Raw genomic sequence first — 26,262 nt, 5'->3', positions numbered from 1 at the left:
TGATTTTGAAATGTTTGACCACTCTGCATGGATTATTCTTCTTTAAATTGAAAAAAAAAAAAATATGTATTAAAGGAAAATATAATGAGTGTTTTGTAAATATTGAGGTGGTTCCGTCTCAAGTTTAATGATTTTCAAAGCTCTTTAATTTTTTATTTTATATTTTGTGTTTTTACTGTGCTGCAGCGTAGTGTACGCGCAACTGAATGGTCAAAATTGGACGTATTTGACGCTAAAAGATCGACGTACAAAAAAGTTAAAACTAAAGATTGCGTGCTTCTTGGTTTTATCTCCTCTTTTATTCTTTTCTGTATAGTTTCTTTCAACGCACCTACGTCTTATTGAGAGTAATATCGATGCCATCGCTTGGACAGGTTTTACAAATATACGCCAAGTTTGAAAAATGTGAATGTTTTTAAAATGAAGTATTATTTTCATTAAAAAATGAAGAAAAAAAGGTATATGTAGGAAGGTATATTTTATATCGAAAATTGTAAGAATAGAAATAAAACCGAGTAGTCACTAATGACAATTTGGAAAAATGAATCAAAAGAAGAGAGTAACATTTGATTTAAAAAATGAGTCACCATAACAACACCTCATTCTCTATAAATTTTCTCATTTCTATATTGTCAATATAATTTTACATCCGGACTAAAATATGTCGTGAAAAATTGTCGTGACAGGCTCTTCCCGAAACTAAAGCCGAAGATAATCCAGCCGAAGACAGGGAAGTACGCGAAAATCAACTTCATAAACCACGGGAAGAAGAAGGATCACATCGGCTTGGTGGGAAGCCTCATCGGTATCCTCATGACGACGAAGGAGCTGCCGTTCAACCTCCTGTTCTGCAACAGCAAGCACTACGTCGAGTACCTCTCGCGAGGCTACTCCAAGGGCCGCTGGTACAAGCTCCTCTACAACAGCACCAGCAAGAACTGCCCGGTCTACGCCGAGCTCGACAACAGTTCGAACTTGCTCTACGGAGTTTTCGATTCGCGGAGCTTCGTGCTCAAGGACAAGGTCGGGAACAAGATCCCGCTTGAGGTATATGATTGGCCGTGGGATGTAATGCCGTATTCGCCGGAGATGAATAGAGACAGACAGGGAACGTGGCACTTTAAGACGAAGGCTAGAGACGATCTTAACTCGAAGTCCATGGGCCACCACTAGGGCTCCTATTTTCAGTCGCGGTTTTTTAATGTTTTCGACACATGGACCAAAGATGTGAAGACGGAGCACTATCGACATTCACGGATCCAGCAAATCGAGAATTTGCATGCAAATTTTTTATCGCTTCATCTGAAAGTCATTTAGAGGGAGAGGAGGGGGCAATGTATGGGTGGAGAGAGAATTTGGGGCCTTTGTTATAGAGGACGAAGTTAGAGTCCCTTTATACCCAGAGTTACGACAACTCACTTTTGGTTGGACTAGTATTGGGCTGAAAGTGGCCTAAAAAAAAATCCAATTCTGATTGGTTCTCGCTCATGGAGGCCGAAACGAGTGCACCAAGATGGCGGTACCTCGAATGTGAACAAGAATAATGAAAATATTACCTAATTGTGGCTTATCAAGAGTGAATTGTTATTTCCATCGGTCCAAAATGAAAATAGATTAAGAAATTATTCACAAACCAATCTCATTTTCTTTTTAATTGATCACTTTGTTGATGTTGTTGTTTTTGTGTGACAGACATCGCAGGATTCCTGATCCTTATCCCTCAATATCGTTCGTTTGGGTGCACTCGTTTCGGCTTCCATGGCCAGCCAAGGACGGCTGCCAGTCAGCTGATAATCGAGTTGTCGTAACTCTAGGTATAAAGGGACTCTAGAAGAAGTGGATTGCATTTTGCAAAAAGGAGCCACTAGCATTGCAATGTTGCTAAGATTGTGCAACTTCTTTTGTCTTGGAGGAAAAACCCGATTATCCATTAATAGTTTCTATTTTACTTGCTAAAAACTGTAAATTTAAGACAAAAATTACCATCTAAAGTTCATAGTTTTTCACGATTTCCGCAATTTTATTGCAAAAGATGAACATGCACAATCTTAGCATCATTGCAATGCTAGTGGTTCCTTTTTGCAAAATGCAATCCAAGTATGAAAATCATAAAATTCTTCAAAAAACCGAAAAAACATCGCAGCTATCAAAATACCACATATTCTCGATACGGGCCTCGTAGGCCCGGGTTAGTCATTCTAATGTTAGACATGAAAAAAAATTGCTGTGCCTATAAAAAAATTTCAAAAAACTTTTTTTTAAAGAATTATGTTTTTAAGGGTTTTTGTAGAGCTATATTTGTGAAGGACAGACTTCTCGGACAATTACAGCCGCCGTGGCGCGAAAAATAAGAAGCCGCCGGGCCTCGTAGAGCACACGTAGACCCGGTTCGTCATCTACGGGTTAAAGAATTGATTGCATAGTATTTTTTATAATTTTTCTGATATGGGAAGTAGTATAAAAATAGATTTAAAAAAGAGAAAATGCACCGCCTAGTGACGTCATCTGGCGGCATTTCCCATTTAAACACGTGTATTTTAGCAAATCACATCTTTTTGGCATATATTCTCCAATAAATGCTCAATTCATGAACCGAGAGTATCCTCGTGTTCAGTTCACATGGTAGTTTCCACTTAAACACGAAATTCATCAAATTTCAGACACCTGCAAAAAAAGCAATTCTCTGTTCTCTATTAGCAACATTCTCTAATAGCAACATCGTTTTCTGTCCTTTGAATCCATGGGAATTTATCGATTCTTGGTGGGGCCCAGTGCTATAGCCAAAATCGATTATTTCACATAGGTTTAAATGGAGGAAATCCGGTGTTGTCAAATCGCTGGATCCGCTTCTGGCACTTGCATCTAAAAATATGGAACAGAAGTGAAGCCGCTTTGGCGCTGTGTGCTTGTGTGAGTGTGTAAATTGTCGTCTCTCGGACGAAGGAACGTAACCCCATTCCAAGGTTGCTAAATTTACTCAAATTTCTAATATATTTCGCAGAAACGTGCGTTTGCAATTTTTATCCAAATTTCTTCTGATTTTTTCATGGAATCTGAGGAAGAATCAGAGAATTTTTTAGTTAGAAGTGCCCAAGATTCTATTGATTGATATGCAATTTGCGAGGGGGAATTTGGCAACATTGAAATCCCAACTCTAATAGCATTGACTGTTGGACAAATTAAAAACTCGTTAAGTGCATAGAGAAACCCCTCCAAAAATTTTTCAAATCTCCAACTGTTAATTTATTTCACAGAAATGTGCGTGTGTAGTTTTTATCCAAAATTTGTTCTGATTTTTGCATGGAATCTGAGGAATAATCAGTGGAGTATTCAGTTTGAAGTGCCCAAGATTCTCTTGATTAATATGCAATTTGCGAGGGGGAATTCCCTAACATTGAAATCCCAACCCAAATAGCATTGACTATTGAAGAGAATTAAAAACTCGTAAAGTTCATGGAGAAACCCCTTCAAAAACGGTTCAAGTTTCCAAGTTAACCCCTTCTGTCCTTACTTACGTAAAAATGCCACCTACCCCTTTTTAGGTTTTTTATCATTTTACTATTGTAAATTTTAACGAAAATATTAAGTAAAATATTAGTATATTATTACATATTTTACAGTTTCTTTTGTGTTTTACATCCGTGTGAATGATGTTTAGAATTCAAAAAGATATCAATGTCATTATTTCAGTGTATAAAAAATCAGAGACCCTACAACTTAACGATAAGTTATAATCAGTAATATATTGCAGATATTTTAGGTTCGGTTCGGGTATAGAAAGAACCAATAGATATAACCTATAGATATAAACTATATCGACGGTGAAACTACCAAACCACGTATCTCGTTTGCGGTGTTTAAAAATCTACGCTCACATTTTATTTGTTTGAAGTAGACCAAATCAATATCATTCCTTGAAATTTTCACGGAACTTTCTCCGCACAAAGAGGAAAAATCACAGAAATTTTCAAGACTGGATGTTAAGTAGTTATTCATTTAAAGAATAAAGTATGACAGGAAGTCTGCGACGTCGCAAACCGAGATACGTGGTTTGGGGGTTCACCGTCGATATGTTAGACGAGCGCATATTACCAGCGATGGGCTGCATTGAAGTATGACGGGTAAAAAAATACCTACTTGCAAAATCTATTTCAAGTGGAATTTGCGATGAGTTCCCAAATATAATCTTGGAAAGGTATGAATACTTATCATAAAATCAAAGAAATCTTCAATCATATCCTAGATGAAATATCACTGTAAATGGCATTTAAAATATGGATCCTTTTAACGCGGGTGATTATCTGGAAACTAAGAGAGCTAATCAGGCCCCGCAAATATAATTTGTCATACCAAATCTGCTCAAATTACTTTAACCGCAGAAACGCAAATTTCGGAATAAGCGAGGCAGAGAGGTGTGTATAGAAAATAGGTATTACTTGCAGACTAGAGGAACACATTCAAAGTCTAAAAGGTCACACTGGAAAAAAAAACACAATGGATCTAGAGTCCAGACTCTTGAAAACATTGACAAGAAAAAGGACTCTTGATTCAATCAGATTTAAGCTTAAATCAAAAGGAAATCCGCTCAAATTAAGAGGCTTGGTTCTTGATCTAAGCAAAAATCCGATTGAATCAAGAGTATTTTTTCTTGTCGATGTTTTTAAGAGTGTGTACTCTAGATCCAACGTGTTTTTTTTTTCCAGTGCATAGAAAGCAAAGGCTATTCTGATGAAAGGTTTTTTTTAGCAATTTTGTTTGCATTTAATTATTCTCGCGATCAGTTTAATAAATACTTTTATCTTCGTGTAGAGCACCTGTATAGGGAGAGTATGGACACCGGGTCCCGTGGAATGCTTAGGGCCCAAAAATGGCGGCACTTTGTTTTGGTCTTTGAGGATAGAAGGGGGGAGGGGTCATTGCCAACTTCTGACGGTTATCATCCGACTATCACCGACCGCTCTTGCTGCCAAACTCACTTCATCCAATATGAATTTTCTCGGAAATAGCACGCGAATAGCCGTCAAACTATGTAAAAATATATCGTAATAATGCATTTGAGTAAAATTCTCCTTGCGATATGTAAGTAAGACTACATTTCAAGTCATTTTGTATTACATTTGCTGATAGCGCTCGCCATTTTTGGGCCCTAGAGGGCTTTACTCAGCCTAAGACGTCTGAGCCAATCAGAGGTGGTAACCGCAGTGACCATACGTTCCATACATATAAAGGTCTATTCTATCTTCGTGAACACATATGTATAACAAGGCCGGATTTACCTACTTGCCGCCCATGGGCCGCCTGTATTTTACCGCCCCCTTCTCATTCGGTTTGAAACATCCATAAAAACATAAAGTGAACGTACTGGAGGGGTTGCATAAGACGCGTTTACTCGTATTGGACACATGTTTTGCGAAAGCCCTGTCGACAGTACTAGCAAAAGTTCACGGAACTTTGCGCGAAATTTAAGTTCTGTAATCCTATCTTAGTGTAGACAAGACCTTCCATTTGTAAAAAAATATGAAAGAACAAACAGAAATGTGGTTTGATAATTTTAACTTCCGCCGCCGCGCTGACCGCGCTGTTTGGCGCAATGCGTGAAGTATTCATGCAGTCTCGTGGGCGCTATGGGTTCGAGCGCGAACCGACTGATACTAAGCGCACTGTGTTTAACGACGCAGTGCGTGAGGTATTCAAGCAGTCTTGTAGGCGCTGATATGTGTCGCATGCCGACCGCCGCGCCGAGGGCTTCTCCTTTTCATCTCAAGTCCTCGTCATTATTGCTCTCTGCGTCGCACCGCTCCAGGCCAAATTGCGTGTTTGGTTTCTCCCTTAACTCGACTAATTAAAGGTGCTCTCTCTTGTGGCACCGAAAGACGACAAAATTAGAAATTACTATACTTTCAGGAAATGAGAGATTTGGTCGCCTTTTCTCGTTTGAAATTTTTTTCCCCAATCTAATTTTATTTTCATGCCTACATTTAAGAAAATTGCAAAATTTGCCGCCATGGGCAGCTGCCCATGTGGCCATCTCCTAAATCCGGCCCTGGTGTATAATGGCGTCGTTGAAATGGAAACACAAGTTGAAACGATAATTAAAATTGTATTACAACATGTTGATAACCCAAATCGTAAGTATGTACAACAATCAATAACAATGTAAATGCACAACAATTACAAGTGAATAATATAGTCCATACAGTAACCATGAGCAAATGGTGTAAAAATAACAAGAATATGCAAAAAGACTCAAAGTAAATTAATTACGAGGAAAGACTGCAGAGTGCAGAATAAACACACAAAGCCTGCTTTGTGCTACAATGACTAGAAAAGACAAGTTGATGACTCGGGTGAGAAGCTCTGTGATTGGTCCGTAACGGCCTGGTTACACGATCAAATTCCCGTCGAATTCCGATCAAATGGTGACTGGTGCGCACCATCTACCATCAAATTTCTGCGGCCTTCAAAAATTTGATGGTAGATGATGGAGCTGTGGGGCTCATCCTTCATCTGATTTCCACACAACCGTGCTTATTTCATGCTTATTTCAATCAACACGCTGTTTTAATTTTACTCATCAATCTAGATAACTCTCGAGCGCCATCTTGGTCATCATTTTGATCGGAATTTGACGGGAATTTGATCGTGTAACCAGGCCATAATGATAAATGGGTCTATCACCACACTGATGGCACCGATTTCAGAAATTCCATCAGATCCAATACAGATTAGAGTCCCTATATACTCAGAGTGAAGACAATGCGACAATGTCCAAAACGCAACCACGTAAGCATGCAAAAGAGAGCACTTACGGCTGTCTTACCTAACAATAGCCTAGCGTGAAAATGAAAAATGCCCTTTTTATGTAATTGAAATAAAATTAGTCGACTTTTAATCATCCAAATGATTTCAAAGAGTCTTTCGGGCGGTTTGTGGCAATTTGACAAAGAACGAAGATTTCTTTCAATAAAAGAGGGTTATTCATATAGGCGAAAAATGTACCCAGCCCGGAATGTACGAAACTTTGTGGGCTGATAGTACTAGTTGAGAGAGGCTTATCCCTAGCTCCGTTTTTGCAGGAACCCCAGGGAAACAGCGTTGCCATATTTTAAAGTCGTAACCTTCAAATATCCATAACTTTCGCAGAAATGCAGTTACAGAGCTCGTATTTATACCAAAAGATGCAAAAAATTACTTTCCATCGACCTATGCCAAAGAAATTTTAATTTGACTCCGTTGTTGCCACGTTTTGGCCATTTTTTTAATTTTTGTAATTATTTAAAATCACGTTACCGCCTAAAAAATTGTTTGCGGTTGGTGGGGATTGAATAAAAACATGTCAGAATTATTGTTCGTTTGATTTTGCATCCATCGATATATTATACTTTTCTGAGAGACTTAGGGAACACGAGTTATAGCGATTTGAAAATTCGGCAACACGCCCAATACCCCTATATTGACGCTCGTTTAGGTACGTTTCGCAACTCCGTGTTAAAGCAAAACGCCTAGACCAAACAAAATTCGAAAAGTCAGTTCATGTTTTGCGCTTTTTTGAAACTTTCACATGATTTTTAGGAATTCAAGTAGCGGCGGTGTTGCCGGTTTTCAATGAAAACCACCGCTGCGATCACAATTTAAAGTAGTACTCATTTAATCTTATCCAGCTACATTTGTTGACCTAAACTGACCATTTGCGACATGGTATTGACAACATTGCCTAATTTCCGTCGGAATTCACGTAGAGGCGGGGTTGCCAGTTTTCATAGAAACCGCCACCGCAATCCAAAAAAAAAAAAAGGTATTACTTCTTTAATCACGTTCAGCCTTATTCTGTAGTTGGAATTGTTTATTTATCGAATCGATGGTTTCCTCTATCTCTCAGCAACGGCAAAGGTGCCTGACAGTGCCGAGATATCGATATTGTATAGAGATCAAGAGCAATGGATCTAGGCCCCTCGCCAAATCTACTCATCGGACCGCTTGAGTGATTCGGTAGCTTTAAATTTCGATATCTCGTTACTGTCGGTCACCACTGCCGTTGCTGAGAGATAGAGGAAACCATCGATTCGATAAATAAACAATTCCAACTACAGAATTTTTTTTTTTTGGATTGCGGTGGCGGTTTCTATGAAAACTGGCAACCCCGCCTCTACGTGAATTCCGACGGAAATTAGGCAATGTTGTCAATACCATGTCGCAAATGGTCAGTTTAGGTCAACAAATGTAGCTGGATAAGATTAAATGAGTACTACTTTAAATTGTGATCGCAGCGGTGGTTTTCATTGAAAACCGGCAACACCGCCGCTACTTGAATTCCTAAAAATCATGTGAAAGTTTCAAAAAAGCGCAAAACATGAACTGACTTTTCGAATTTTGTTTGGTCTAGGCGTTTTGCTTTAACACGGAGTTGCGAAACGTACCTAAACGAGCGTCAATATAGGGGTATTGGGCGTGTTGCCGAATTTTCAAATCGCTATAACTCGTGTTCCCTAAGTCTCTCAGAAAAGTATAATATATCGATGGATGCAAAATCAAACGAACAATAATTCTGACATGTTTTTATTCAATCCCCACCAACCGCAAACAATTTTTTAGGCGGTAACGTGATTTTAAATAATTACAAAAATTAAAAAAATGGCCAAAACGTGGCAACAACGGAGTCAAATTAAAATTTCTTTGGCATAGGTCGATGGAAAGTAATTTTTTGCATCTTTTGGTATAAATACGAGCTCTGTAACTGCATTTCTGCGAAAGTTATGGATATTTGAAGGTTACGACTTTAAAATATGGCAACGCTGTTTCCCTGGGGTTCCTGCAAAAACGGAGCTAGGGATAAGCCTCTCTCAACTAGTACTATCAGCCCACAAAGTTTCGTACATTCCGGGCTGGGTACATTTTTCGCCTATATGAATAACCAACCCTCTTTTCCGGTCGGACATTCTGAGCCGAAGACATTGAATCACGTAGACCGTGCGTCCGGCTTGGTTTTGTACGGGCGAAGCGAGATGTGTTTCTCGGAGTCCCGTGATGGGCGGATGTGAACAAAAATAATGCAAATATTACCTAATTATTGTTTATCAAGAGTAAATTGTTATTGCCATCGGTCCAAAATGAAAATAGATTAAGAAATTATTCACAAACCAATCTCATTTTCTTTTAATTGATCAATTTTTTGATGTTCTTGTATTTGTGTGACAGACATCGCAGGATTCCTGATTCTTATCCCTCAATATCGTTCGTTTGGGTGCACTCGTTTGTGCCTCCATGGCCGGCCAAGGCCGGCTGCCAGTCAGCTGATAATCGAGTTGTCTTAACTCTGGGTCATATAGTACATGGAGTCGTAATGTAATTGGGAGAGCTGGCGCCACTTTTAAGCATTTTCCATGTCCCGAATTCCGAGACTCCTGTGTGACGCCGGGTCACTTTTTCGATACATAATCGATTGTTTGAGATACACGGGTACCCGGCCATCCGATGACAACAACAACAACAAAGGAGATAGGAATTACCACGTATTCCACACCGCCATTTTGGATCGAACATGTATCGAAAAAGTGACCCGAACTCGGCGCACACCGGGCTCGGAACTCGTCGAGCAGAACATGGCGCCAGCTCTCCCATTTACATTACGACTCTATGTACTCTATGGTATAAATGGACTCTAATTTAGTCTACAGCTTTGTCCGTCGATTTCAACGATCAGTCTGTAGGTCCAGACATCATCGTATCTCGCCCTCCGCCATCTTATAGTCCTCAGCATACAGCGATTCTTCCGGTATCCAGGTCAAATTATCCTCCCAGTAGTCCGAATCCGCGTCCGAGTACTTCTCGCCGGCGACGCCCGGGGCGTCGGGGTTCTCGCGGTACTCCCTGTAGAGCTGCTCCTTGGTCTTGACCTTGTATTTCGACAGGAGCCGCTTGATCCACTCTATGAAGCGGTTCTGGGTCATGAGCCCGACCTCCAATTTCTTCTCCTTGATCTCGGCCTGGAGCCACGGCATGGCGTTCTGCGGGTCGTTACTCTTGAACCAAGTGAACCAATCATGTCTGATTTTGATTTCTTTCAAGTATTGGAGGAAGTCCTCGTTGGTCACGCAATCGCAGTCGAACCTCCAGCTGCCGTCCGGCTGGGCCTTGGGTTTGCCCTTCTCGGAATCGCTGACCTGGCCGTAGGTGATGGCGTGGAGCTGCCCGCAGGCGAAGAAATCGAGGGAGGTGAGAGGATTCCCGTCCCTGCTCGGAACGAAGAGGTAACCCCAAGTGGAGGAGCATTTTTGGATGCATATTAGGTTCGGCCAGGAGGCCATCTTGTCTGCAATGAGAGGGAAACAACTGATATTAAACATACGGAGAAAATCGGGGTATGAAATGGACGTATTTATGCTGAACTAGGGGGCTATGCCCAGTGTTCCCAGATGAAATGCCGGAGACTTTTTGAAAAAAAGCCGGAGTTTTTTTTTACCGAAATGCCGGAAACTTCTTGAAAATGCCGGATATGTATGATAGAATGCCGGAGATTCTGAAGAAAAAAATCTGCCGGAGATTTTTCGAAATAGCCGGAGATCTGGGAATACTGGCTATGCCCCCTGGCCGCCTCGTGATCTTTTAGGCCCGCGTCGACAAAAGAACGACCAAAAATAATGAAAACACATTTTAAGCCAACTCTCATTTGGACGTATTTCTATTAAACGGAACTAAGCGCCAAATTGAGTTCCTTTTGAGAATTTTCGAATCCCGTATAGCGCGTTCTATCAAACGGAACTAAGCGCCATGGAAAAGCATTGCGAGTAAAGGACAGAACGTGCATCGCGTTCCGCAACACCCGCCAATCCAAGCCCCCCTCTCCCTTCCTCTCCCTATGGCGCTTAGTTTCGTTTGATAGAAGTACGTCCATTTGTCCAATCTCTCTGTGGCCGGGAGCAATTGGACCAATGAGAATCGAATGAAAAAATCGGCATTTATTTCAAACTTCACGCCAAGATTGAAACAAAACGGAACAGAGCGTTCCGTCGTCTTTGGATGGTCCGTAGCAAAAGTGTTATAAATTCGCTTACCCTCGTAACAGACCAAGATTCAACATTTCCCGCTTAGTTCAAGTTTACCCCCTGCTTCCTAAGCTTCTAGTCTCCTCTAATATAAAACAAGTTGGTTTTTGCAATCGCTAGCGATAGCAATATTCGTCATGGGAACTTTAGCTTCTGGGATATGAAAATTTTAAGGTACAGTTCGTTTGCAGTATCTTCAGAATTGAAGGGGCTATGTAATTTTGTGTCAACATCTCTTTTTTAACATTTTTAATTTTTTTTTCTTTGCATACAAGAAAGCTGTTATTTACCAATTATTTATTTTCGTTGGATTATACATGGTTTTCGGAAGTTAACGCATTTAACTTTCAGTTTCGTTTTTTCGGCGTAAAGTATGATATTTTTACTCTACACATATGCCCGAATACGCATCATAAGTGACCTATGTGCCTCCTAAGTTGCCGTTTTTTCATTCAAATAGATGTAACTAAAATGTTCGATGTGCACTATACTACTTTCATGTCATTGCTTTATTTATTTTTGAAAAAAGAAAATACCATCATTAATTTGGGCGAACAGAGAAAATATACATCAATATTTGGGTCAACATCTCCCTGATTATATAACGGATGAATATATTAGTATTTCTGTATCAAAAAACTTAGCTTTTGTCTTCAGAGATACACTGATTCTAGTCCAAGTCAATTTGTTTTATTGAAAAGACAAAAAAACAAAAAATAAATAAAAAAAAAAAAAACAACTGAAATGTTAGACATACTATTTTCATGTCTTTCTGTTTGTATCAATAGGTACATCTTGCTTAACTTACGAACGTTGAATGCAAATAAACTTTATTGAAAAAAAGAAAATAACGTCATTAATTTGGGGAAACATGTGGCTGATTATATGAAGGAGGTATATTCCAGTATTTTTGTTTAACATATTAACTCACGAGAAAAAGTTCGTACATTTATCATCTAGTATTAATTATTTTTTGATGATTGGTCTAAAACATTCAATACAACCATTAAAAATTAACTCCCATCGCCGGGTATCGAACTCCCGATCACCTATTGCCCGCACCTTAACAAAAAAAATGGGGCGCCTCAGTCAACTAGGCTACCACAGATCCACGGCTATTGAAAAAAAAATAGCATTTAAAAGACTCGGACGATGGGCGGGACTTATCACAAGAGTTGTCCTTGAGCGATTCGCGTCTTCGATATGAGAGAAACGAGCTAAGCGCCTTTCTCTGTGAGACATTGTTTGCCTATGCTATCATGTGTCTCGAGGTTCATCCCACCATGCATTCCGATTGCGGCAGTTGAGCTAAGGCAATATTTGCGTATCCATGAATAAAATCAATCAATCGAGGTCTGATTTTGACTTAATTGTCCGTACCGAGTCCTCCAGAGCAATTTTCCACCTTGTACGATGGTTATTATTTCTTTACTTCTATTTTTCAAATTTGAGGTGGGATAATGGCGGCTTCTCAAGAGCACCGAGGTAGGCGATCTTTTGCACCAACGAACAGAAAACTGATGGCGAAAAGTAGCCAATCGGAACCTCCCAAAAAAAAGAATTTGCCTAAAAACGGAACTTCGTGGTTCTCAAGAGCACCGAGGTAGGCGATCTTTTGCACCAACGAACAGAAAACTGATGGCGAAAAATAACCAATCAGAACCTCCCAAAAAAAAGAATTTGCCTAAAAACGGAACTTCGTGGATCTGCGCAGATTTACCAGTCAGACAAGACATCTCAAGTTGGAAAAAAACTCGCTGAAAGCGAATTTTAGCAATCAACACAACTTGACGTAGAGACATGATTGGCTAAAAAATACAACGGTTTTTGATACATCGGAAAATCAACCAAAAATCGGAGACTGGGCGAAACGCTCAAGGTCGCAGAGGTATAGGGAATCCCATAGCGAAAGCAACGGAACGATTCTAATATCATGGGGAACTCCGTTCCCATGACAAAACCCGGGTCCTATTTTCAAATTGTGATTACAGCGGGCTCATCTAAGGACTATCACCTGTCGACAACCGCAAAAAACATGGAATTCGGCCCAGTTAAACGCAAACGAAATGACATGCGACATAACATAAAATGACATAATTTTATAAAATGTCTAACTATTTTAACTTTGCAATATAACTTTCAAAGAGGCTCTATAGTGGTGTTTCAAATTGATTTTTTTTCTCTTTGGGGGGGGGGGGGGAGGGGTGTTACTACTTATCTTTGCCCTAGAATCAGGTCAGAGTGGTTTTCCGCCAGGGAGAGAGAGAGGTAAAAGCTTTCAAGCTTGCCTCGGGTACAGGTAGAATCCACCGGGGGCATTCGTAAATCGACGGTGCGACTACAAAAAGGAGAATTTCGTTTGCGATGTTCTGAGCTCCTCAACACTACTATAATTTACTGAATAAGGACGAACCAACAATATTGCTTTAAGTTTTGACAGTATACTCTTCACGAAGAGAGGGAAAATCGGGTGTGTTTTCAAGATTTAACGCAGAGTATTTTTTCATTCTGAAAATAAATCATAAAAGCAGTTGTTCGCAGCGTTGCCGAGTTATGTGTTTTTGAAGCTACCCCGTCCATATTTTTTTAAAACAAACGTCCTCAGAAAGAGATTACACGCGCATATAGCCATGTTTGACGTCGCATGTAGACCGTCAATCAACGTAGGTTGCGCGAAACGTTGAGCTACTTTAACGTTCAAGCTGAAATCTGCAGTGCTTAGGAAGAACGCCATATAAACATTTGAGAGTTGCCAAATTTCCTTCGATAAAATGTTTATTTTTGAGGAAAATTAGAAATATTTTCCCTTGAAATTTTCAGAAGTTTTAGATCAACTTACAAATAAAATTTTCTGAGAAATTGGTCGAAAAAATTAAAAAAACATTTAGTGAAAATTAGTGATTTTCTAGGAGAAATTTGGCAACACCTGGAGACTCATACAGCGATTTTCCTTGGCACGGCAGAAATTTCCCCAAGTACACGTGTGGTAGAGAATATTTGCCGTTCATTCAGCTCTCTCATTTGTGCCAAAAAAAAATCGCTGCAGAATTTCCTTATGCGTTGTATATTTTCAAGCGCTAAATCGAAAAAAGCTCTTGATGGGAAATAAAAAATGTCCTCCATCAATACGACGAGTCATGATATTCTCTTTAATCTCAGTACATAGAATCTCCCTGACTTGCTGCCAAACTTCTCTCTCAATGTTTTTTTCATCAATTCAATGCGAAGAATCGAATCAGGCATTTGGTTTTTTTTTCTCTCGTTAAGTTACACGTCGAGAAAGGTGAGCCCAATTGAGTTCTCTGATACAGCAATCCTCAGAATATGAAGTCTGAATCTTGTCCACGGGGCTAAAATTAGAGAGTAGCAAAGTAAAAATTGCTGTGTACGATTTTATTTCATGAATTGATCTTACATTGATTTAGATTTCATGGCACTATCCCCAATCTTATTGAATGATCATATGGAAAGTTAACCTTTGAACACCCAAACAGTTTTACACATGTTTAACTCCGAATTTTGAATTCTCACCGTTTTGCAATTAGAATTTAATGAAACTAGACAATTCCTTTTTAATTTATTTTTCAAAATTTCCTCATTATAATTTCCCCCGTAGAAATTTTAAATGGTTTTCTCATTGAACAGTGCCGAGGTCGATCAGGAAAAAATTCAGAAAGGTCATTCTGCCGTGCTAAGGAGGAACATTTGAGAGTTTCCAAATTTCCTTCGATAAAATGTTTATTTTGAGGAAAGTCATGAATATTTTTCCTTTAAATTTTCAGAATCTTTAGATGAAATTGCGAACAAAATTAGGTACGTGAAAAAGTGGGATGAAAATTTTCAAAAGTTTACCAGGAAATTCGCGTTTTAATAAAGGAAATTTGGCAACGCCTGAGGGTTCATACGGCGTTTTTCCTTTCCACGGCAGCATTTGTGCCTATATTTAAACGCAAGGACCGCTAATATTCCATCTTCCGATTAGAGCCCAGAAAGTTCGTCATGTTCCAGAACTAGAACCGTATTAATCACAGGATTTTTTACTGCAAGTTTCTGCAGTGGCCGGCGCACAGAGGATCGAGTCAATGGGAGAGGTGGGACAACATTTGGAAACTTTAAACGCTTATAACCCCGCTTATACAAAACTTTGACGTCCTAATAGTGGTTCCTTTGGTGTCCTAGTGATATTTCCCTCTGAAAGCAGCCCTTCAAATTTAAAATTTGGCTAAACAAACATCAAAATTTGCAGTTATATGGTAAAACATTTCATGTCCGACCTCTCTAATTGACTGCGATGGTGAGGCTTGCTGTTCTGCCGTTTTAAGGGAAAACATCGTATGAACCTTCAGATGTCGCCATATTTTCTTTGATACAGAATGAATTTTCAGGAAAATCTGTGAATACTTTTTTTTTATTTTTTCAAGGAATTTTATGTGCAATCAGTCTGAAAGTTTCTAGAGAAAATATTCAGAACTCTCCCGAAAAATAAAAATTTTACCGGAGGAAATTTGGCAACTCTCGAATGCTCATACGGCGTTCTTCCTTATCACGGCAGTGTGAATAACCTCCAGCAAGTACGGGAAGAATGAGTCAGAAAGCACAGAATAAGCTTTCATAAAAACGCACACATTGAAAAGCTCGTACAATTTTTCCGGGTTTTTCAAAATTCAATTTCTGTGAATTTTCCTCAAAATGGAGGATTCATAACGCTGAAGTGGAAAGCATTTTACAGAATGGACTTGACTCTTGGCAGATGAAAAAACGTTAAAAGGAATGGAGATGGATTTCTAGAGAGCAGCAGGAATTTTTGAAAGGGATAGAATCCGTAATGATAGAGTGTGTATGGCGGAATGGCGTTTTATTTGACGTCATGGCCGACCAGCTAGTCTGGTCGTATGCTGCCGTGCTAAGGAAAAACGCTGTATAAGATTTTAAGCGTTGCCAAACTTTCTGCAACAAATCACGAATTTTCAGGAAAACTTTTGAATTCTTTTCTCTCAAATTTTCAAAACATTTTGCTCGTAATTTGATTTAAAAAGTCTGAAAATTTCAATCAAGAACAAACGGGAAAGTTCTAATACTGCCGTATTAGAAAAGCGCTCAGGTGTTAGTCAATGTATTTAGTGAAGAAAGGAAATATAAACTCCGTCGACTTGGCTGGGAAAATAAAACATCAGCTGATAGCAAACAAAGGTTACCAAGGAAACCGTAAACGCGTTTTTTCGTTTCCCGAAAATGATAGTCACCGTTGAGCTCATCAAGCGCGTTTTAAGTTCAACGATCAATTTCGATAAGAATTACTCTACCGCTAAGAAATTGTCTTATAGACAAACGATCGAAACTACCTGCGCATTACGTTAAAAGTATAAAATACAGTTTTCACAGCTTTATTTATTTTAAAAATGGACCCCCCCCCCCCCCAAAAAAAAGCCTACACATCGATGAGCTGGTGCGCCATTTAAACGAATTAGCACTAGTATACTAGTACTCTAGAGGCAAGTCGAAATCAAAAAGCGCTGCCTATCGGCTGAGCGCTTAATATAAATAACAAGGTATACATGTGCTGGGTCCAGGGTCCATTTCCCAAGGCAAATTTATATTGGCACGACAAGAGTCGGAAAATCGATACATTATACGGCACAGGTAGGTCTATGTCTTGTCTTATCCTATTGAAATAGCCAGGTAACGTTTCAAAAATCAAGCTGCAGGTGGTTAGAATCTCGTCCCGCCACACGTGTTTCGGCGGATTGGCGTCGGCCATGTTGAATATTGGAAAACATGCTTTCGAGAAAGGGTTGAATGGAACGACTCCTGTAACGAAATGTTCACCTATGCTGCAGTATCGTTTATGAAAGCGAGCAGCTTAAAAAAACGCAAATTTTTTACGCAGATTGTGAAGTTAGGAGTGCATTTCAGAATTTGCCGATGCGCTTAACGTGATTTTTGAGACCAATTTTTATAAGTAAAAACTCTTAATTTTTCTCCAGCAAAATTTTGCAACAGTCCCATTCATATTAATACCTGAGGAAGCCACAACTCTTTCTTGCGCGAGACACTCAAAAGGTCCTGAAAGAATGATTGTTTAAGGGGTAAACTTACCATCCTTCTCCTCTAGAGGCGAACTGGGCTTCTCCACTAAGGTGTACTTCTCCATGAATACAATTTCCTCCTGTAAGTAATCTTTTGCTGTCTTCCTCCTTTCGTACTCATATTTGGCAGCGTGCGCTCTAGCTAGCAATTGTTTGAAGTCATCTCTGTTCGGAGGAGGATCCCTCTCTGTTGTAGGCACATAAATAAGGCGGTTAAAAATGATCTCGAGATTGAGGTGATTCGATGGACGCCATATTTCATGCATATTTTTCTTCATCAATTTAAATGAGAATAATCCATGCAGAGTGTGCGAAAATTTCAAAATCATGAGTTGAAAAACGCTGAATCACGAGATTAAATATTGGAGCCTCACACAGAGCGAAGCTACATACTGTCAGCGCGGAAGCCGCACTGGCGCCTACAAACCTAAGGGGATACGCAATGCGTGAAGTATCCACTTAGGTTTGTAGGCGCCAATGCGCGTTTTGCGCTGGCCGGCCGCCTGCCGCGCCGCAGCGTGCCACGGCGCCTCAAGCAACTCCTTCACAACAGAGGTGTTGCACAGTATCGTACGAAATTGAAGACGCTCCACCATATTAAGAATGACACGCATCCTTTAAGTGCTCAGAGCTTTCCTTGCAAAATTAATCAAAATAATACAGCACAAAAAGAAAGCGGTAGTAAAAAAACTCACTAAGTCCTAGTATCCGTATTTAAAACTTGTGTCAGAATGGCATGCGATATATCGCATCCATTGGTTCCATTTTTTCAGCTACCCATCATTTTTCTCCAATTTTGAGATCGCAATTCTGTTGTCTGTTGTCAGGAGACTAGAGCACTCACTTACCAATTTCAACAAAGAAATTCAACATAATAAAGGCGTGGTTTTTTCAGAGAGAAAATATCGCATTCGAGTGCAGTTTCGATATCAGTATCGAATGCGATGTTTTCTCTCTGAAAAAACCACGCCTTTATTACGTTGAATTCCTTTGTTAAAATTGGTAAGTGAGTGCTTTAGTCTCCTGACAACAGAATTGCGATCTCAAAATTGGAGAAAAATGACGAGTAGCTGAAAAAATGGAACCAGTTGATGCGATATATCGTATGCCGTTCTGACACGAAATATGGCGTCCATCGAATCACTTTAAATGGCTGAGGTCCATCAGTGCTGCTAGATTTCAAGAATCAATACTATCGGTGTTAAGACTCGAAGAGTCGGCAAGATCATTTTTAACTCATAGTATAAACAACCCTGATTGTGTATTTAGTCTTAACTAGGTCTACTTCATAAATAACCGTTCTCCATAAACATATTTAATTTTTTACTGTAAAGTACCATTATTATTGACATCCTCAATAATTCTGGGCATGAATTATTAATTTTTTTAAATTTTCATCTTCTTTCATAGTTTGGAAAATTGCTTTTGTCCATCGGTAGGATATAGTCCCTAAATGAGCTCACTCTATTTAGATTAACTCACGGTGAGACCGCGTGGCGGACAGGGGGTACCCCCTAATTTTGGTTGAAATATCATAACACTTATCCTTGTTATGATATCAAAGGCCTAGTTGGATTACATTTTGCACTAAGGAACTAATCTCTGGCTCTACCATAGCGAGCACCTTTTTGCATGGGGAAACCAATGGCATATATCGACGGTGAAACTACCAAACCACGTATCTCGTTTGCGGTGTTTAAAAATCTACGCTCACATTTTATTTTTTTGAAGTAGACCAAATCAATATCATTCCTTGAAATTTTCGCGGAATTTTCTCCGCACAAAGAGGAAAAATCACAGAAATTTTCAAGACTGGATGTTAAGTAGTTTTTCATTTAAAAAATAAAGTATGACAGGAAGTCTGCGACGTCGCAAACCGAGATACGTGGTTTGGTAGTTTCACCGTTGATATGTTGTTCCTAAAATGAGCCGGAAATAGTGCTCCCTTATTGAAAAACGTAGTCTAATTAATTCTTGGTTGCAATGTAAGCCATATGGGGCTTCACAAGGCCAGAAGCTGATTTATCCGCGGGGTACACAAAAAAAAACCTGCACGCGTGTTAAATAATTGAAATTGACCAATGACCATTCATATGTGTCTTAGGCGAAAAAATGTAAGAAGTAGACTCCTGTAGAGGCATTTTAGCTTCAAAATGAGACCAAGAAAACGGAAATCGGACACGTAGTTACCGAGATATAGTGCGCTGAAAAAACGTTTGGTTCCTGCACGGGCCCCAGAGTGCTGCCAAGAACTGAAGTTTCGGATGTGTGATCCGAACCTAGACAGCTAGACCTTAAGTGTTCAGATGCTCAATCTGAAAACTTCAGAGATCCATATGACCTAAACTTCGGGTCCCACGCACGAGGCCATAAAAGCGGCAATTTCTAATCAAAAAGTGTTGAGTTTCGGCCATTATTCGATCGTACCCCGCGGACTAGATTAAGAAACGACTATGAACACAGCCCTGAGTTTCCTGTTCCCGTGGACGGTCACATTCTGAAAAATAGTCATACTCACTGTACAGATCTATGAGTTCCTGCTGTGTCTCTTCATACAAGCGCTGGTACGGATCTTTGGCCTTTCCGGTATCCTCGTGCCTCCCGGATGCGCCCAGCGAAGATGCCTTAGCGATGGCAGCCGATAGAACGTCAGGATCAACTGCCTGAGTCGGGTCTCTTTTGGGAGATGCCGCCCGAGTCGGATCTCTTTTAGGAGATGCCACCGGAGCACGAGTTCTCGGCGGAGATCCCCGTGGAGATCTCCGACGTCTCTCCGGAGATTGAATTGGAGATCCCGGCGGTAAATCCAGCCTCGGAGATCCCGGCGGAGATTGCGCTTTCGGCGGAGTTACCACTTTCGGTGGAGTTACCACTTTCGGCAGAGACCCCGGCGGAGATGGCAGTTTCGAAGGAACCGTTTTTAGCGGAGATCGCGGTTTCGGAGATGCCACTTTTTGCGGAGATTGCAGTGGAGATCTCGATCTTGAAGGAGATTTTTTTCTTGGAGATCCCGATCTCGAAGGAGATGTTTGTCTTGGGGATCCCGATCTCTGCGGGGACAGTCTTGGCGGGGATTTCTTTTTTGGAGATCCCGGTCTTGGAGAAGTATTTTGCGGAAACTGCCTCGGTGGAGATGGCGGTGGAGATTGGGGATTTTCTACTCTCGGCCAAACATGAGTAGGAGCGGCCCAAGTTTGTAGAGGTGGAGGTGGGCGAGTGGGGCTGTTGATGGGGGATGGAGGAGGGCGAATGGGGCTGTTAATAGGGGATGGAGGAGGGCGAGTAGGGCTGTAAATAGGGGATGAATATCCAGTCGGGGGTGGCAGAGAGCAGGTACGCATGATATCCGGAATTTGGGGTTGGACGGGGGCCCGCGGAGCGGGGGGGCCCTCAGTGAGATAGCCGCTGACATCCAGGCCGAGGCAATCAGGCGCGCGAGGAACAGAAGGGGCGCTGGAGTTTTGGCGCGAATATTTTTTGGATTTTCTGGATTTACTGGATTTTTTGGATTTGCTCGATCTGTCTGTTTGGTTTGACCGGTTCGTATCGTTCGATTGAAGCGAATCCCCGGACATGTAGCCTGGAACAAAACAAGTACAACAGGTCAGTTTGTGCCCAGATAAGACGTAATATTTTTACAATACTGGGCAAATATTGTCAGTATTGTCGCAATATTTACACAATACTTACAATATTTTGATAATATTTTAATCAAAATTATTTTTTTAAAAAATATTTAAATAATCTTTATTTAGTATTTTTAAAAATAATATGTTTACCCAAAATATTGTAAAAATATTTTCACAGCATTGCCACAGTATTTCACAGTATTTTAAAATATTGGCACAGTATTTATGCCAAAAGGAAATGTAATGTACACTTTTAACATTGGCTCAATATTTAACCAATATTGGTCCAATGATTACATAAATATCCAAACAATATTGTTTAAATATTGGCTAAATATTTCTGTCTTATCTGGGTAGGCGTCGTTATAGAGTTTTTTTGATTAGCGATTAATTATTGATGATCAAATCGTCGCTTGGCTGACATAAGGGCGTAACTACACATTGAGATGAGCCCGGAAAAGCATTGAATTGTATGGAAGACAGGGCTCATTGCAGAGTGTAGTTACGCGCTTATGTCAGCCGAGCGATGAAATGTCATTCGATTCGATTAGTCCTTCGATTATCTTCTTGATTCTTCTTGAACTATCTATCAACTCAAACTGATTCAGGAGGCTGCGCTGCACTGAGGATTGGCCCAATAAGGCGAAACGCGTTTGCAGTTACCTTTCTAAATGATTGTTGATAGTGTTGCACCAAACAGCGTATCTCTTCGAGAGAAAATTGTGCTCATATGAGCGTTTTCCCTCTGTGTTGAGACACTGGGGAAAAAAACACATTGGATCCAAAGTCCAGACTGTTAAAAACATCGACAAGAAAAAATACTCTACATTCAATCGGATTTTTGCATAAATCAAGAACCAAGCCTCTTAATTTGAGCGGATTTCATTTTGATTTAAGCTTAGATCTGATTGAATCAAGAGTATTTTTCTTGTCAATGTTTTCAAGAGTCTGGACTCTAGATCCAATGTGTTTTTTTTCCTGGATTTTTAGCTTTATGCTGACTTTTAACACACGTTGGCTAACAAATTCAGAGGCGTATCCAGTAATTTGGCAACACCAAATTTCTTCCATTTAAACATATGCTAAATAATCGATTCATGTCGGAGCACTTGGTCCCTCCAAAAATCGATACATTTCCATAGGTTTAGGTGGAGGAAATTCGGTGTTGTCAAATTGCTGGATCCGCCAATGAAAAAATTCCAACTTAGGTACTATCAATCAACTTTTTAGTCCATTATTCTCTATTGATTGATCGATAATTGAAAACTTGGTTCAGCGAAGCTACTAGTTGATATCAGTGAAACTGGTCAATTTTAAAATTTTAACCAATTGTTGGCCTGGATTAAAATCTAATGGACTGGATTGCCTCAATATCTAAATCTTGGAAATATTAAAATAGTGAAAATGCAAATTCTCCTTACCATCTTCTAATGTGCCCCTTAAACTGCCTCTGAAGGAACCGATTCGGCTAGCACCTTAAAACAAATATGAACATAACGATTATTGGTTATTTTTCCATGCGTGCCTTGATTTTCTGATTGAGATCTTTTATCTCTTTTATAAGAGTTCTAATCATATGAGAACACATCTATCTTGTGATCAAATTGCATACCCACTAAATTTAATCGATATTCTGCAATCCTTACACTTTATTTGACCAATTTTAATGCTCTGGGGATAACCTATATAGGGTGATCCAAAAGTCCCTTCCACCCCCTCTAACTTTTTACCTAATTGAGGTAAAGATTTGAAACTTGGGGGATATTCCTAAGTCAAAGGAAGCTACTTTTTGGCCCCCCTAAAATTTTCAGGGGGGCCCTCCTTGGGGGGTAACGGCCCCCAACTTTTAATTTTCAAATGGGAAGACCCCCTTTGTGATAGCTCGTTCGAAAGAGCATAAAAAAGAAAACTTTTCGCGCAAACCCGAAGTCAATATCTCAAACCGTTTCAAAATGGCGGCCGGTTAAAGTTCAAAATAGCCGAAAATTCACATCGGTTATTTGTCGATGGATTTGCGCGAAAATCGATATGTGGGGGTATTTTGACACGAGAAAAACGAATTTGACGTTAGATTTTCAAAAAAATCGAAATTTCCAAAATGGCCGCCGGTTAAAGTTCAAAATGACCAAAAATTGATTTTTTTAGAAATCTAAGTTCAAATTTGTTTATCTTATGCCAAAATACTCTCAAATTCCAAGTTTTAGGCAAATCCATCAGCAAAAACCGAGGTGACAATTTTCGGCCATTTTAAACTTTAACCGGCGGCCATTTTGGAAATTTCGATTTTTTTTAAAAATCTAACGTCAAATTCGTTTTTCTCGTGTCAAAATACCCCCACATACCGATTTTTGCGCAAATCCATCGACAAATAACCAATGTGAATTTTCGGCTATTTTGAACTTTAACCGGCCGCCATTTTGAAACGGTTTGAGATATTGACTTCGGGTTTGCGCGAAAAGTTTTCTTTTTTTATGCTCTTTCGAACGAGCTATCACAAAGGGGGTCTTCCCATTTGAAAATTAAAATTTGGGGGCCGTTACCCCCCCAAGGAGGGCCCCCCTGAAAATTTTAGGGGGGCCAAAAAGTAGCTTCCTTTGACTTAGGAATATCCCCCAAGTTTCAAATCTTTACCTCAATTAGGTAAAAAGTTAGAGGGGGTGGAAGGGACTTTTGGATCACCCTGTATTTTATCTCCTAAGTACACAAACACTCCTTACTTTGCCTTAGTTCGTCCTCATTAGTAGGTAATGTGTACTTAATGTATCTAAATCAATTGGTCCTTCAGTATTAATAGAATAATAATTATTCTACGTGTGACTTTAAAAAAGACCCTGAACGTAGACAAAATTCAAGATTACAAAATTGAGGCTGCTGCTAATGAAAGTTCTGCAAATACATATATTAACAAATGGAAAAAAATAAAAAAGGAAAAGCTTGAAAATCGAATTAAAGTCCTGAGATTTGTACTTTACGGATTTAAAACATGTATTTGTACGAGATGACAATTTAAATTTATGATAAACCATATTTTCGAGTCCAAAAATGGTCATATTAAAATGCAATTTCACGCCATCAATAATTTCGACATAAAAATGAAATGGACCACTCATAAATTATTCTTTGCGCTATTAGAGTGTGTTTCGTTGTAGTTCCAATTCCAAAATGTTTCCATCAGCAACGTAACAGAAGTAGCCTTTCAAGGCGATTTTCCCTCAAGCGATGAGGCATTTGCGCCGCAGACAGTGACAAGTATGCTAGTAATTTCAAAGAAAATTTAGTCAACCAAATAACCATGGACCTTACCTTTGGACATACCTTTGGACAGCATTTTATGTGAGCCACTTCCAATACTTGAAAGTCCTTTATACACCTTGTTGGCACCTGAAAGACAAATATGAAAAATTCAATTTTTCAAGATTCGCATCAGAAATTTCATCATTTTTCACGAGATAAAGTATGATAAGTGATCATAAGAGAGTAAACTCCATCCCGTGTGACTGAGATTATGCAGGACACGTATTTTAACAGAAACGAGAAGGGAAGTGCTAGGGCTGAGAATTGGACAAAAAATACTTTTTCAGCGCTCTTGAATTTTTTTTCAGATTTGCAAGAGGTCTCTGCCGAAGAATATATTTTTTGGCAGAGAAGTTCAGCAGAAAAAGGTGATGACCTTTCTGGCCTTAATCAACATAAACAAATTGGTACTCCGATGCACATTAGTCAAAGTTTTAACTTATTTCTTATTTTTCCAGCTCATCCTAGGTATAATATGTTCCCCCATTCGTAAGTTCGTTCTTAGAAACTGTTTGTTGTGTCATTTACTGTTGACTTTAAATAAATTTCATTACAAAGTCTGGTAACCGTGGTTAAAACTACCACGTTCACAGTTAAAAATTCCCACGTTTAGTGTTACTCTGCGTTATTTTGTGTTCTACCTTTGTTTGGTCAGATCAACCCAAAGAACTTGGCCGCTCAACATAATTTTGTGTGAAATCGACTCGAACCGGTCTGTGAAAAAAAATCAATCGACATCTTGCGTCACTCCGTGTTTATACTTCTCGCATTAACGCAAAATTTTGGTTACCCACTTTTTCTTACTGTGTTAGTGAGTGAAAAGTAGTGTACCATGTTGACGCCAACACGGTGCCATATTATCGTCACAACCAGCTTATATGGACGACATTTTGCAATTAGGAACTATGAATTCCGCCCCAGTTTAAAAACAACGTATGTGCCATTAATTTCCCTATGCACATAAGTGTTTTTTCAAATGAGCCAGAATTTATAGCTCCAAATTGCAAAATGCAGTCCATATGATGCTCTCTCACTCCTCACACTTTAATGATGCAACTTGAGAAAGTTTTTCGTAGGACACAGTCAATGAAAGAGGAGGCAAGTCAAAACAATTATTAATAGATGAGAATAGTATAAAAACTTAAGAGTAACGCTTAACGTCTGACACCCGAGGCGCGAAGCCCTTCGGGGTTTGATCCAGTGGCGTGGCGTTAATTGCGATATATCGATTGTTATGCCATTTAAACCTATGGTAAAGAATCGATTATTAAGGTGTTCGCTGCGAACACCCTGTTTATCGATCCTTTTCCATAGGTTTGAATGGCATAACAATCGATATATAGCAAAGCACGCCACGCCACTGGTTTGATCCCGCAGCTGCTAGGGAGCGTAGCGTAGCCCCATAGTTGCTGGTAAAATGGTCGATTCATTTGTCTCTATGTTTTAGTCATATAATTAAACATTTACAAAATTACGTGGACATAAGTCCAACTTAACCGCAAAAATTGTATTTTAGTCAGTTTACTTGTGTATTTTCGGCGCATACGGCTCAAGAAGTCAAGAATCACTATTCAGTACTCTAACGTGCTAGCATGGAGAGCAGTATGGGTCAAATTTTCTGAATCCAGTTTCCTTCAAAACTCGTCTAATCTCTTTTAGATGAAATCACTGAAATAGCTAAAACGGCAAAATTCATCTTATTTTCATGAAAACGAAACCTATAAGAAAGCCGTCAGTGCGCAAAACATGACGTAGTTTACAGCAAGACAGCAGTGCTTGACAATATTCCTCCAGAGAGCCAATGAAAACAGTGCTTTCAAGTGAAATGCCGCCCTCTTCTACCAATTTCTAACCTGAGAATGTGTTTGTTGTGTGTCCAAAATGCAACCACGAAAGCATACAGTGGATTGCACTTACGACTGAAAATGAATAATACCCTTCTTATGTAATTGAAATAAAATCAGTAGATTTTTAATCATCCGAACGATTTCTAGGAGTGTTTCGGATGATTAGAGCCAATTTGACTGAGATCGAGGGCTTCTATCACTAAAATTTTCCCGTCAGATACCTCTGAGCCCGTTTTTTCAAAACTTCATTCTTGCACTTACTGCACTCTTCGCTATCACGGCAGTACTGCGAGTATCTCGGTTTTGTCAAAAAAAGGGCTCGTCCTATTGATCCTATGCTTCACGAGTATAAAGCATTTACGCC

The 26,262-nt window shown here is 39.6% G+C and overlaps 1 protein-coding gene across 1 annotated transcript in view; it reads right to left on the bottom strand.

Annotated features, from left to right (window-relative positions):
- Nucleotides 1-9,650: 9,650 nt before the first annotated feature.
- The window catches only part of LOC109034662 (uncharacterized), a 30,873-nt gene continuing 14,261 nt past the window's right edge, over nucleotides 9,651-26,262 (bottom strand). Inside the window, exons 4-8 of the mRNA XM_072304554.1 lie at nucleotides 24,061-24,138; nucleotides 22,179-22,232; nucleotides 19,647-20,708; nucleotides 17,139-17,315; nucleotides 9,651-10,309 (exon numbers count right to left, since the gene is read on the bottom strand). Coding sequence (XP_072160655.1) covers nucleotides 9,717-10,309; nucleotides 17,139-17,315; nucleotides 19,647-20,708; nucleotides 22,179-22,232; nucleotides 24,061-24,138 — 1,964 coding nt within the window. The 3' untranslated portion in view covers nucleotides 9,651-9,716. The remainder of the gene's footprint in view (nucleotides 10,310-17,138; nucleotides 17,316-19,646; nucleotides 20,709-22,178; nucleotides 22,233-24,060; nucleotides 24,139-26,262) is intronic.

Source organism: Bemisia tabaci, chromosome 9, assembly GCF_918797505.1.
Source record: "Bemisia tabaci chromosome 9, PGI_BMITA_v3".
Lineage (NCBI taxonomy): Eukaryota > Metazoa > Arthropoda > Insecta > Hemiptera > Aleyrodidae > Bemisia > Bemisia tabaci.
The sequence above is the reverse complement of the archived record's forward strand: the minus strand, read 5'-3'. Positions and strand labels throughout refer to the sequence as shown.